Raw genomic sequence first — 15,515 nt, 5'->3', positions numbered from 1 at the left:
ACTACATGTTACTCCTGTATACACTGCCTAACTACATGTAACTCCCGTATACACTGCCTAACTACATGTAACTCCTGTATACACTGCCTAACTACGTGTAACTCCTGTATACACTGCCTAACTACATGTAACTCCTGTATACACTGCCGTAACTCCTATATACACTGCCGTAACTCCTATATAAACTGTCTAACTACGTGTAACTCCTGTATACACTGCCATAACTCCTATATACATTGCCTAACTACATGTAACTTCTATATACACTGCCTAACTACATGTTACTCCTGTATACACTGCCTAACTACGTGTAACTCCTGTATACACTGCCTAACTACATGTAACCCCTGTATACACTGCCTAACTACATGTAACCCCTGTATACACTGCCTAACTACATGTAACTCCTGTATACACTGCCTAACTACATGTAACTCCTGTATACACTGCCTAACTACATGTAACTCCTGTATACACTGCCTAACTACATGTAACCCCTGTATACACTGCCTAACTACGTGTAACTCCTGTATACACTGCCTAACTACATGTAACTCCTGTATACACTGCCTAACTACATGTAACTCCTGTATACACTGCCTTTCTACATGTTACTCCTGTATACACTGCCTTACTACATGTTACTCCTGTATACACTGCCTTACAACATGTTACTCCTGTATACACTGCCTAACTACGTGTAACTCCTGTATACACTGCCTAACTACGTGTAACTCCTGTATACACTGCCTAACTACATGTAACTCCTGTATACACTGCCTAACTACATGTACCTCCTGTATACACTGCCTAACTACATGTACCTCCTGTATACACTGTCTAACTACATGTAACTCCTGTATACACTGCCTAACTACATGTAACCCCTGTATACACTGCCTAACTACATGTAACCCCTGTATACACTGCCTAACTACGTGTAACTCCTGTATACACTGCCTAACTACATGTACCTCCTATATACACTGCCTAACTACGTGTAACTCCTGTATACACTGCCTAACTACATGCAACTCCTATATACACTGCCTAACTACATGTAACTCCTATATACACTGCCTAACTACATGTAACTCCTGTATACACTGCCTAACTACATGTAACTCCTGTATACACTGCCTAACTACGTGTAACTCCTGTATACACTGCCTAACTACATGTAACTCCTGTATACACTGCCTAACTACATGTAACTCCTGTATACACTGCCTAACTACATGTACCTCCTGTATACACTGCCTAACTACGTGTAACTCCTGTATATACTGCCTAATACATGTAACTCCTGTATACACTGCCTTACTACATGTTACTCCTGTATACACTGCCTAACTACATGTAACTCCTGTATACACTGCCTAACTACATGTAACTCCTGTATACACTGCCTAACTACATGTAACTCCTGTATACACTGCCTAACTACATGTACCTCCTGTATACACTGCCTAACTACATGTAACTCCTGTATACACTGCCTAACTACATGTAACTCCTGTATACACTGCCTAACTACATGTTACTCCTGTATACACTGCCTAATACATGTAACTCCTGTATACACTGCCTAACTACGTGTACTCCTGGTATACACTGTCCTAACTACATGTAACTCCCTGTATACACTGCCTAACTACATGTAACTCCTGTACACACTGTCTAACTACATGTAACTCCTGTATACACTGCCTTACTACATGTAACTCCTGTATACACTGTCTAACTACATGTAACTCCTGTATACACTGTCTAACTACATGTAACTCCTGTATACACTGCCGTAACTCCTGTATACACTGCCTAACTACATGTAACTCCTGTATACACTGCCTAACTACATGTAACTCCTGTATACACTGCCTAATACATGTAACTCCTGTATACACTGCCTAACTACGTGTAACTCCTGTATACACTGCCTAACTACATGTAACTCCTGTATACACTGCCTAACTACGTGTAACTCCTGTACACACTGCCTAATACATGTAACTCCTGTATACACTGCCTTACTACATGTAACTCCTGTATACACTGTCTAACTACATGTAACTCCTGTATACACTGCCTAACTACATGTAACTCCTGTATACACTGTCTAACTACATGTAACTCCTGTATACACTGCCTAACTACATGTAACTCCTGTATATACTGCCTAATACATGTAACTCCTGTATACACTGCCTAATACATGTAACTCCTGTATACACTGCCTAACTACATGTAACTCCTGTATACACTGCCTAACTACATGTAACTCCTGTATACACTGCCTAACTACATGTAACTCCTGTATACACTGCCTTACTACATGTTACTCCTGTATACACTGTCTAACTACATGTAACTCCTGTATACACTGCCTAACTACATGTAACTCCTGTATACACTGTCTAACTACATGTTACTCCTGTATACACTGTCTAACTACATGTAACTCCTGTATACACTGTCTAACTACATGTAACTCCTGTATACACTGTCTAACTACATGTAACTCCTATATACACTGCCGTAACTCCTATATACACTGTCTAACTACGTGTAACTCCTGTATACACTGCCTAACTACATGTAACTCCTGTATACACTGCCTAACTACGTGTAACTCCTGTATACACTGCCTTACAACATGTTACTCCTGTATTGTATACACTGCCTAACTACATGTAACTCCTGTATACACCGCCTAACTACATGTAACTCCTGTATACACTGCCTAACTACATGTAACTCCTGTATACACTGCCTAACTACGTGTAACTCCTGTATACACTGCCTAACTACATGTAACTCCTGTATACACTGCCTAACTACATGTAACTCCTGTATACACTGCCTAACTATATGTAACTCCTGTATACACTGCCGTCATTTCAAAACTTACTGCCATAAACTTCATTTAACTCCTTTATACACTGCCGGCAAGATGTCACTAACGACATTGTCGCCATTTAGGAAAGAAAACATCTACAACCGCAGATTTATTAAGTAATCCAAGAATAAACCTAATTTGAAATGTTTCAGGAGTTTTCTTTTATTGATTGACTGTCGGCATGAAGACAAGGTTTGTTTTTGACATAAGATCGGCTGTCAGAATGAGACATTTGTCCTTGGTATCTTTCAACAATACTATAATGGATCAATTCCCTTAGTGATATACACACTAACACCACGGCGCAGTTATTTGTGGTATACTGGCTCCCAAGACGGAAGTTGACTCAAGTTTTATTCATTTTGGCAGGAACAGGTCGAGTGGGCGGTCAAGGGTGGAGCCGATTTTATTTTGGGTGAGACATTTGGAGAGTATGGCGAAGCTGCTCTCGCTCTGGAAGCCATTAAGAAATATGGAAATGGTTCGTATTTGCTGCGTAACATGTAAGATGAGTATTAGAGAAAAAGGCGACGTAATTGCAAACAAAGTTTCGTTGTTTATCAATTACCGATAATGTTGCCATCTATAAATACAGATAATTGTTGAATAATGGGCCATTTTTGATTTTTCAAAATTTTCCAGGGAAACGTTCGAATGAAAACCAAATTGAGATTTCCTGATTTCCTTTAATAAACACTAGTTATATTCAATCTTGATAATCACTTGTTATATTTTATCATAATCATCCCTAGTTATATTTAATCATAATAATCCCTAGTTATATTTAATCATAATAATCCCTAGTTATATTTAATCATAATAATCCCTAGTTATATTTAATCATAATACTCCCTAGTTATATTTCTTCATAACAAGCTTATCAAAGCACAAACATGTTGTTAAATATACTATATATGTTTTCATTTTTGTAAGGTTTACCTGCCGTGATCACACTTCAACCCACGATATGTTTGGACACTCAGGACGGTATCAATATCGGAGAAGCATGTCGTATGCTGGAGAACAACGGTGCCGATGTAGTGGGACTCAATTGTGGGCGTGGTCCTGTCACCATCATGGAGACGATTAAGTGTGTTAGGAAGGCATGTAAGGTACGTTATATTACTGCTGGATTGAGCGTCAGTTAACGAGAGCACATTGCAGTATAAACCAGATAAAAAAGGTTCATGCTACCATTTAACATATTCATCACCTCCTATATACATTACACTACATTATTCAATAGTCTGATATGTAAGGACACAACCATCCGATCAACAAAAATGTTATCGTTTTATAATAACTAGGTAATACCTTCTTATATCCGACAGGGACCTATTGCTTGTCTGCCGGTAACCTACAGAACGTCTCCTGCCAAACCTACATTCTTCTCCTTAACAGTTCCAGGATCCGGTATGTTACTTAGAGACGTTATGGTCAAAGTCAGTAAAAAACTATAACAAAACAAAACTAAAACAGATGTTAAAGAAATCACTGAGTGTTCTGATATAGAACAATGTCAACATGAAATTGAAAGTTGATTCGAATACTAGTATATTATAAATACAACATAAGTACAATACTAGCATGTTATACATACAACATAAGTACATTACTAGTAGAACATAAGTACTTTTCTAGTACAATACAGGTACTATATTAGTACAATATAAGTACTATTCCAGTACAATATAAGTACTATTCCAGTACAACATAAGTACTATTGCAGTACAATATAAGTACTATTCCAGTATAATATAAGTATTATTCCAGTACAATATAAGTACTATTCCAGTACAACATAAGTACTATTGCAGTACAATATAAGCACTATTCCAGAACAATATAAGTATTATTCCAGTACAATATAAGTACTATTCCAGTACAATATAAGTACTATTGCAGTACAATATAAGTACTATTCCAGAACAATATAAGTACTATTCCAGTACAATATAAGTACTATTCCAGTACAACATAAGTACTATTCCAGAACAATATAAGTACTATTCCAGTACAATATAAGTACTATTTCAGTACAACATAAGTACCATTCCAGTACAATATAAGTACTATTCCAGTACAATATAAGTACTATTCCAGTATAATATAAGTACTATTCCAGTACAATATAAGTACTATTCCAGAACAATATAAGTACTATTTCAGTACAACATAAGTACCATTCCAGTACAATATAAGTACTATTCCAGTACAATATAAGTACTATTCCAGTACAATATAAGTACTATTCCAGTACAATATAAGTACTATTCCAGTACAACATAAGTACTATTGCAGTACAATATAAGTACTATTCCAGTACAATATAAGTACTATTCCAGTACAATATAAGTACTATTCCAGTACAATATAAGTACTATTCCAGTACAATATAAGTACTATTCCAGTACAATATAAGTATTATTCCAGTACAATATAAGTACTATTCCAGTACAATATAAGTATTATTCCAGTACAATATAAGTACTATTCCAGTACAATATAAGTACTATTCCAGTACAACATAAGTACTATTCCAGTACAATATAAGTACTATTCCAGTACAATATAAGTACTATTCCAGTACAATATAAGTACTATTCCAGTACAATATAAGTATTATTCCAGTACAATATAAGTACTATTCCAGTACAATATAAGTATTATTCCAGTACAATATAAGTACTATTCCAGTACAATATAAGTACTATTCCAGTACAACATAAGTACTATTCCAGTACAATATAAGTACTATTCCAGAACAATATAAGTACTATTCTAGTACAATATAAGTACTATTGCAGTACAATATAAGTACTATTCCAGTATAATATAAGTACTTTACCAGTACAATATAAGTACTATTCCAGTACAACATAAGTACTATTCCAGTACAATATAAGTACTATTGCAGTATAATATAAGTACTATTCCAGTACAATATAAGTACTATTCCAGTACAACATAAGTACTATTCCAGTACAACATAAGTACTATTGCAGTACAATATAAGTACTATTCCAGTACAATATAAGTACTATTCCAGTACAATATAAGTATTATTCCAGTACAATATAAGTACTATTCCAGTACAATATAAGTACTATTCCAGTACAATATAAGTACTATTCCAGTACAATATAAGTACTATTCCAGTACAACATAAGTACTATTCCAGAACAATATAAGTACTATTCCAGTACAATATAAGTATTATTCCAGTACAATATAAGTACTATTCTAGTACAATATAAGTATTATTCCAGTACAATATAAGTATTATTCCAGTACAATATAAGTATTATTCCAGTACAATATAAGTACTATTGCAGTACAATATAAGTACTATTCCAGTACAACATAAGTACTATTCCAGTACAATATAAGTACTATTCCAGTACAACATAAGTACTATTCCAGTACAACATAAGTACTATTCCAGTACAATATAAGTACTATTACCAGTATAATATAAGTACTATTCCAGTACAATATAAGTACTTTACCAGTACAACATACACTGAACATGTTCATGTAACACCTGTAAATTATATAAACATCAACGAAGTTATGGCGGGTCCAAATCAGGTGGTTGACACTAAAATCGTGTTAAGTACAATACTAGTACAACATAAGTACAAAACTAGTACAACATAAGTACAATACTAGTACAATGTAAGAAATATGGATGTCATGCAGCTTTATAACCAGTGGGAACTCGGAGTAAATGCCCTTTTCAATACTTATCTCATTCAACACAGATATCAAACAACAGAAAATTGTTAATTCGCTCGGTGACGTTGTAGTTCTGTAAGCTGGCCAGAAACAATGAGTTCGCTGGATACAATGCTGACGTTTTATCGCCGCCTTGCTGCTAGTAACAGCGACTAAACGAGGACCATAAGACCGATTCCCTAGGCTACTAGACATATACAGTAACGATCACCGATTCAATGCCGTTGTTAAGGAATATCTAGAAAGTTGTTGTTTTTTTGTCAGATCGACATTCCTTGACATTCAATAATTCTTCTAAGAATGACAAGCCAGTGCGTTCAAATAGATGCATTCTCCGGCAACAGGAGACTCGATCACAGGCATTTGACATGTGATTAATTTTGATATCGCAAGGGGAAAAAAAGTTCCAATATTGTACTTCAACTATTATTGAAATCACGTTACGTAATAATTCTTCATCAATCCATGCCTCAAGATTGATGCTATGTTTCAAATGTTAAACTAATTTTTATAACATAATGTTAAAATCAAAATATGGTCTGCTGCTAAATAATGTTAATGTCAAATTGTTGTCAGTTACTACATAATGTTAAAATAAAACTCTGAAGTGTTAATTCAGGACATTAAAGGCAAATTATGGCCTCTGACTAACTATGTAAAGCACAAACTGGTATCTGGTAATACATAATAAATAAGTCAAATTATGGTATGTTACTACATAATGTTTATAGTCAAATTATGGTCTGTAACTACATAATGTTTATAGCCAAATTATGGTATGTTACTACATATTGTTTATAGTCAAATTATGGTCTGTTACTACATAATGTTTACAGTCAAATTATGGTATGTTACTACATAATGTTTTTAGACAAATTATGATCTGTTACTACATAATGTTTATAGTCAAATTATGGTCTGTTACTACATAATGTTTAAGTCAAAATATGGTCTGTTACTACATAATGTTTATAGTCAAAATATGGTCTGTTACTACATAATGTTTATAGTCAAATTATGGTCTGTTACTACATAATGTTTATAGCCAAATTATGGTCTGTTACTACATAATGTTTATAGCCAAATTATGGTCTGTTACTACATAATGTTTATAGTCAAATTATGATATGTTACTACATAATGTTTATAGTCAAATTATGATATGTTACTTCATATTGTTTATAGTCAAATTATGGTCTGTTACTACATAATGTTTATAGTCAAATTATGTTATGTTACTACATAATGTTTATAGTCAAATTATGGTATGTTACTACATAATGTTTATAGTCAAATTATGGTCTGTTACTACATATTGTTTATAGCCAAATTATGGTCTGTAACTACATAATGTTTATAGTCAAATTATGGTCTGTTACTACATAATGTTTATAGTCAAATTATGGTATGTAACTACATAATGTTTATAGTCAAATTATGGTCTGTAACTACATAATGTTTATAGCCAAATTATGGTATGTTACTACATATTGTTTATAGTCAAACTATGGTCTGTTACTACATAATGTTTACAGTCAAATTATGGTCTGTTACTACATAATGTTTAAGTCAAAATATGGTCTGTTACTACATAATGTTTTTAGACAAATTATGATCTGTTACTACATAATGTTTATAGTCAAATTATGGTCTGTTACTACATAATGTTTAAGTCAAAATATGGTCTGTTACTACATAATGTTTATAGTCAAATAATGGTCTGTTACTACATAATGTTTATAGCCAAATTATGGTCTGTTACTACATAATGTTTATAGCCAAATTATGGTCTGTTACTACATAATGTTTATAGTCAAATTATGATATTTTACTACATAATGTTTATAGTCAAATTATGGTCTGTTACTACATAATGTTTATAGCCAAATTATGGTTTGTTACTACATAAAGTTTATAGTCAAATTATGGTATGTCACTACATAATGTTTATAGCCAAATTATGGTCTGTTATTACATAATGTTTATAGTCAAATTATTGTATGTTACTACATAATGTTTATAGCCAAATTATGGTATGTTACTACATAATGTTTATAGTCAAATTATGGTCTGTTACTACATAATGTTTAAGTCAAATTATGGTCTGTTACTACATAATGTTTATAGCCAAATTATGGTCTGTTACTACAGAATGTTAAAGTTAAATTATAGTTTGTTTCTACATCATGTAAAAGTCAATGTCAATGTGAAAGAGATGGTATCGAATGATGATCTTAGAATGTTAAAGTTAAAATGACTGAATATTTAATGAGAACCATTTTAGTTTAACAAGAATAAGGATAGTATGCAGTAAACGGTGAAACAAAATGGGGTTGTGGGATGACGGATGTTTACATTCGTTACACTTAACAAACAACACTAATCCAAGTTGTTGAGAAATATATATATATATAAAGTTATTACCCCCCCAAGTAGTATGCTGAATACAGTGGTATTAATGTGATCAGTCTCCGCTGACTTTAACAGAGCGGTGTAGAAGGTTCGAGCAGTTTGATTGTATCCTTCGTGTAACACACTTGTCGTAGAAGTACATGCTCAAGATCACTTCCGGTAAAGTACTGCAGTAAATAAATCAGCTGTTAAGTTAGGATTTAATATTTCGCTCAAACTTAATTACAGAGAAGACTCATGGTGTATAAAGTTCTGAAAGGAGACTTAATTAAAGTGTTGGTCAGGTTTGGCTAGTTAACGTAGTGGTCAAACAGATACTAATTAGCCAGTAATTGGCACACAAAACAATATAATCAGGGAGTGGACAAAACCAAAACAAAAAGTGTAAATTGAAAACAAAATCCTGATGATAATGGAATAAAAAAATATAAAAAAGGTATATTCGGTTTTTGCTGTAGAAAAAAATATTTGTTTTGCTGTCAAATTTGCTATGATGCAAATTGATAAGGCTTAAAGTAGTCGTTACTTTAGTAGAACGTTAACCTAAATTTTGTGTTAGAAACACAAAAAAATAGAATTATGTTGCGGGCCTGCATGTCTTTATTTTCTGCAAATGAAGTTCTATTATAAATGCAGGTACAACTGTCATCAACACAATGAGTATGTGAGTTATATTGTAGAAATGAGATTTTTATTCATTACATTGCAGAAAAGCCTGCCTTTCCGCTAGAACTGTTGACGTGCTTAAGTTCTCGCGAGGAGATCCGGACATTTGCGCAGGAGGCTAAGGCGGCAGGGGTGACCTACATCGGATTGTGCTGTGGGGGGACCTCTCACACACTCAGAATCGTGGCAGATGTGTACGGCAAAAACCCACCAGCAAACAAACACGCCCCTGAAATGCACAAGCATTTTATATTTGGCGATGAGTCAGAGTTTCAAGATTATTACACGAAAAACGCTAAATCTAAAATCGTCGCTAAATAATTTCAGGATTCATATCTACAGAAATCATTCAATATTAAAGTACAGGTGGTGGGGATATTTCAGGATTCATAGCTACAGAAAAAATTAAATATCAAAGTACAGGTGGTGGGGGTATTTCAGCCCATTTACTGATGTGGCAAGCAACTGCGACTAAAAATAATAAAAGAAAAAACAAACTCATTTGTGTTTGTAATCGGAATGATTTAAAGTAGGTGAGTGTGTAGAGTCAGTGACAATGACTGTCCTTAAGTGCTCATATAAAAATGAATTATGCAAAACCTGTTTCATTTCAGATTGAAGTAAATATGACAATGATATTTGGTGTTTTCACGATAAGTTTGCTTGTTCTTAGATATGAAGACGTCGCCCTGTATACAAAATATGTTATCCCAAAACAGTAAAGACGTCGGCCTATACACAGAATGTGTTACCCAAAACAGTAAAGACGTCGGCCTATACACAGAATGTGTTACCCAAAACAGTAAAGAGGTCGGCCTATACACAGAACATGTTACCCAAAACAGTAAAGACGTCGGTCTATACACAGAACATGTTACCCAAAACAGTAAAGACGTCGGCCTATACACAGAACATGTTACCCAAAACAGTAAAGACGTCGGCCTATACACAGAACATGTTACCCAAAACAGTAAAGACGTCGGCCTATACACAGAACATGTTACCCAAAACAGTAAAGACGTCGGTCTGTGTACAAAATATGTTACCCAAAACAGTAAAGACGTCAGCCTATACACAGAACATGTTACCCAAAACAGTAAAGACGTCGGCCTATACACAGAACATGTTACCCAAAACAGTAAAGACGTCGGCCTATACACAGAACATGTTACCCAAAACAGTAAAGACGTCGGTCTATACACAGAACATGTTACCCAAAACAGTAAAGACGTCGGTCTATACACAGAATGTGTTACCCAAAACAGTAAAGACGTCGGTCTATACACAGAATGTGTTACCCAAAACAGTAAAGACGTCGGTCTATACACAGAACATGTTACCCAAAACGGTACAGACGTCGGCCTGTACACAGAACATGTTACCCAAAACAGTAGAGACCTCGGCCTATACAAAGAATATGTTACCAAAAACGGTAAAGACGTAGGCCTATACACAGAACATGTTACCCAAAACAGTAAAGACGTCGGCCTATACACAGAATATGTTACCCAAAACGGTTGTGTGTGTATATAATTAGAAATATCTACGTGTTCAAAAGTTAGCAAACAAATGAATGAAATAGTAAAAATAGTTGACAATGAATTTTGAAGAATTTTAATGAATGAGAATTTTATGTGATTATGAACTATTCATGTATTTTTATGCATAGATGATATTCATTAAAATTCACCAAAGTGATTAAAATAGTAAGAACAGTTAATAATGAATTTTGAAGAATTTTAATGAATTAGAATTTTACTTTCGAATTGAACATTTTCTTTATTATTTTTTTAATTGAATAACTTAAACAAATATCAGCTGCACTTTCTCCTAGATGTAGGTACTTAATGGTTCTTTTATCTATCTTTTTCTTATTAAAAGTAATGAAATTGTTATATGAGAAGACTAAAAAGTGAAAAAAGAAACACACACACAAAAAACACATATCATTAATATCTAAAATGTTTTTAAATGTCCATGTTTATATTACAATTTTGTTGTTGGCTTTAAAGAAGAATGAAGAAACTGTACAGGCTTACTAAACCCCTTTACAATAAGAATTCAAATTTCCGCCAAATTTTCCCGCCAGGAGAGTTCCAATACATAACAGCCATGAGGCTTTTCTCACACAGATGAACAACATGTTATTTTACAAACGAAGGGAAGTATTTATCGTTCATGCCATGACTTAAAGATCAATACCAGACTAGACCAGGAAATGAAATATTCAACTTACTTCACCTGTTTATAGGTAAGAATTAACTTGAAACCAATCACCATGTATGTGACCTAACTTCAGATAGTGCACATAATATTCAAACAGCTTTGGCATTTCTTAAATTGCATATTGCCCATTTAACTAAATTGTACAAATATACATCATATGTACAATGAGAATGAATGCAATAATGAACATAAATCACTCTTATCTGAAGAAAATTAAAAGGATTTTTGGTCCACATGATTGTGTACAATACCCATTTCAAACAGGTAAAAATTTGAAGAAAGAGATGGATCAATTTGAATGCAATTTTTAATGGAAGGACTACAAGGATATTGTCAAACATGCATAGTGATACAGTTCATGACAAACTTTGATGAAATTAAGTGGTGACATGCATGCAAATTCATTCTCATGAATGTTCATGAATTAAAAAAACAACAACAATTTTTTGGATTGTTATTTCATTCATGAATTAATCATGAATTGTCATGAATAGAAAAGTTCATGAATATTCATGAACTATGACGATTAGATGAATGAAAATTTTGATTTCAGGAATAATGAATGTTCATGAAATATTTCATTCATGAATATTAATCATAGTTTTAAGTTCATGAATATTCATGAACTAATCATGAATTGTCATGAATGAAAAAGTTCATGAGTATTCATCATAGATTTGAGTTCATCAATATTCATCATAGTTTTAAGTTCATCAATATTCATGAACTAATCATGAACGGTCATGAAAGAAAAAGTTCATGAACATTCATGAACTATGTTGATTTCACGAATGAAAAACTTTCTTACATAACTCATGAATCCTCATGAACGTAATTTGAAAAAAAATTATTCATGAAATTTTAAGTTCATGAATTTTGTTCATGAATAATTCATGAACTATTCATGAATGTTCATGAATTATTCATAATCATTTCACAGGGGAGAGTAGATACGATGTGTTTCTTGACTGTTGTTCTTCAATAGATAATTCACCTGTAAGCTGTCTCGGAGACACATTGACCTCGACCGTATCTTACAATATTTTCACCTCTTAAATGTGTCTGAAAAACAAATTGACCTCACCTGACTTAAATGAAAGTAACAGAAAAGTGATTAATTTTCCAGTGCAATAACATCTGGAAAGAGTCTGTTGTCGACATTTTGATGGATAGGTACAGAAACGCATGCAATATTGTCCTACGAAAAATTAGAGCAGCTTTGCGAAAGTGTAAAATGAAATATTTCTTGTCAAAAACGAATGAATGAGGAACTGTTTTCTTTTTCCTGGAATTTTCGGCTGATCTTTGATTTTAACTTAGTGACGTCAATGTTTTGATATACGGGGAATTTTACCCTTTTTGTTTAAGATTTATAATACAAGTCAGAATATTTTAAAGATCTATGACCTATTAGGCACGTGGTATATGTTTAATTAAAAGAATACATATTGCGAAGAATTTTTAGTAATGGCCAAAATGAAGACCGTAATAAGTACCGACAGAGCTGTGACAAGGGAGGAGACATGGTTAGGGTGTAAGACAAACAGGTCTACTCAGCGTCAATATATGATTAACGTTTCATAGGTCCGTGGACAGAAGAGCAACTTGAATGTCTGCTTTGTTTTGAAATAAATTACGCTTACGAAGGACGTATTGCTACAATTGTTAAATTTATACTGCGAAATATTGGAAGTAATACAACAAAGGAGGGAAGTCGGGACAAATGTAAACACTAACAACACCAAATACGAAATCTCTGTTTCAAGAAAAGGAAACGAAGGGAAAACAACTTAATGGGACGTGGAAGACTATACTATCTCATGAGAAAAAACATTTCCAACCAAACATCAGGTTTACCTTAGAGTACAGCCTGTAAGAGTTGTTCCCCCTGTGAGCGCTGGTGCATATTGGTTTGTGATACCAGGAAAACGACAGATCTAGGTAAACAAATATTCAAGGGAGACTACTCGTTATGTGAATATAATAAAAGCCACACTGTTGTTGATTTTTTCTCATCACCCTTCTATTCTTCTATCATCAATATTTTTTTGTAATCATGTAATCTATCATTTCATTCATTCAATGTTCAAAGATCCATATTTCAGTGTAATGAAATACTCTCAAGAGTACAACTTTTATAATTTAATGTTAAGTCTCTCATCTAGAAAATGATTCTCTCTGTAACCACTAAACATTCAGAAAGAATAGTGGTATTTTGCCTTCTTAATTTTTTCAAATAGTCATTGCTTTTGAAAATGACACAAAGATCACTCATGTCAATTTTCATGGATCAGTGATCACTTATGTAAACTTTACTGGCACAAAGATCACTCATGTCAATTTTCATGGATCAGTGATCACTCATGTCAATTTTCATGACACAAAGATCACTCATGTCAATTTTCATGACACAAAGATCACTCATGTCAATTTTCATGACACAAAGATCACTTACGGCGATCTTCATGGCACAAAGATAACTCATTTTCACTGTCACTGGTAGGTAACACTAGGTCTGGTACTGTCACTGGTAGGTAACACTAGGTCTGGTACTGTCACTGGTAGGTAACACTAGGTCTGGTACTGTCACTTGTAGGTAACACTAGGTCTGGTACTGTCACTGGTAGGTAACACTAGGTCTGGTACTGTCACTGGTAGGTAATACTAGGTCTGGTACTGTCACTAACACTGTCTGGTACTGTCACTGGTAGGTAACACTAGGTCTGGTATTGTCACTGGTAGGTAACACTAGGTCTGGTACTGTCACTGGTAAGTAACACTAGGTCTGGTACTGTCACTAACACCAGGTCTGGTACTGTCACTGGTAGGTAACACTAGGTCTGGTACTGTCACTGGTAGGTAACACTAGGTCTGGTACTGTCACTGGTAGGTAACACTAGGTCTGGTACTGTCACTGGTAGGTAACACTAGGTCTGGTACTGTTACTGGTAGGTAACACTAGGTCTGGTACTGTCACTAACACTAGGTCTGGTACTGTTACTGGTAGGTAACACTAGGTCTGGTACTGTCACTGGTAGGTAACACTAGGTCTGGTACTGTTACTGGTAGGTAACACTAGGTCTGGTACTGTCACTAACTCTAGGTCTGGTACTGTTACTGGTAGGTAACACTAGGTCTGGTACTGTTACTAACACTATGTCTGGTACTGTCACTGGTAGGTAACACTAGGTCTGGTACTGTCACTGGTAGGTAACACTAGGTCTGGTACTGTCACTGGTAGGTAACACTAGGTCTGGTACTGTCACTGGTGGGTAACACTAGGTCTGGTACTGTCACTGGTAGGTAACACTAGGTCTGGTACTGTCACTAACACTAGGTCTGGTACTGTCACTGGTAGGTAACACTAGGTCTGGTACTGTCACTGGTAGGTAACACTAGGTCTGGTACTGTCACTGGTAGGTAACACTAGGTCTGGTACTGTCACTGGTAGGTAACACTAGGTCTGGTACTGTCACTGGTAGGTAACACTAGGTCTGGTACTGTCACTGGTAGGTAACACCAGGTCTGGTACTGTTACAGGTAGGTAACACTAGGTCTGGTACTGTTACTGGTA

The 15,515-nt window shown here is 34.5% G+C and overlaps 1 protein-coding gene across 2 annotated transcripts in view; it reads left to right on the top strand.

Annotated features, from left to right (window-relative positions):
- LOC117331264 (betaine--homocysteine S-methyltransferase 1-like) overlaps positions 1 to 10,353 on the top strand; it is a 34,248-nt gene extending 23,895 nt beyond the window's left edge. For both annotated transcript variants that reach the window (XM_033889863.1, XM_033889862.1), the window contains exons 4-7: positions 3,269 to 3,380; positions 3,833 to 4,011; positions 4,231 to 4,312; positions 9,759 to 10,353. In XM_033889863.1, the coding sequence (XP_033745754.1) occupies positions 3,269 to 3,380; positions 3,833 to 4,011; positions 4,231 to 4,312; positions 9,759 to 10,036 (651 nt within the window). In that variant the 3' untranslated portion in view covers positions 10,037 to 10,353. The remainder of the gene's footprint in view (positions 1 to 3,268; positions 3,381 to 3,832; positions 4,012 to 4,230; positions 4,313 to 9,758) is intronic.
- Positions 10,354 to 15,515: the final 5,162 nt, after the last annotated feature.

Source organism: Pecten maximus, chromosome 7 (assembly GCF_902652985.1).
Source record: "Pecten maximus chromosome 7, xPecMax1.1, whole genome shotgun sequence".
Taxonomy (NCBI): domain Eukaryota; kingdom Metazoa; phylum Mollusca; class Bivalvia; order Pectinida; family Pectinidae; genus Pecten; species Pecten maximus.
This window is presented reverse-complemented; position numbering and strand designations above follow the sequence as displayed.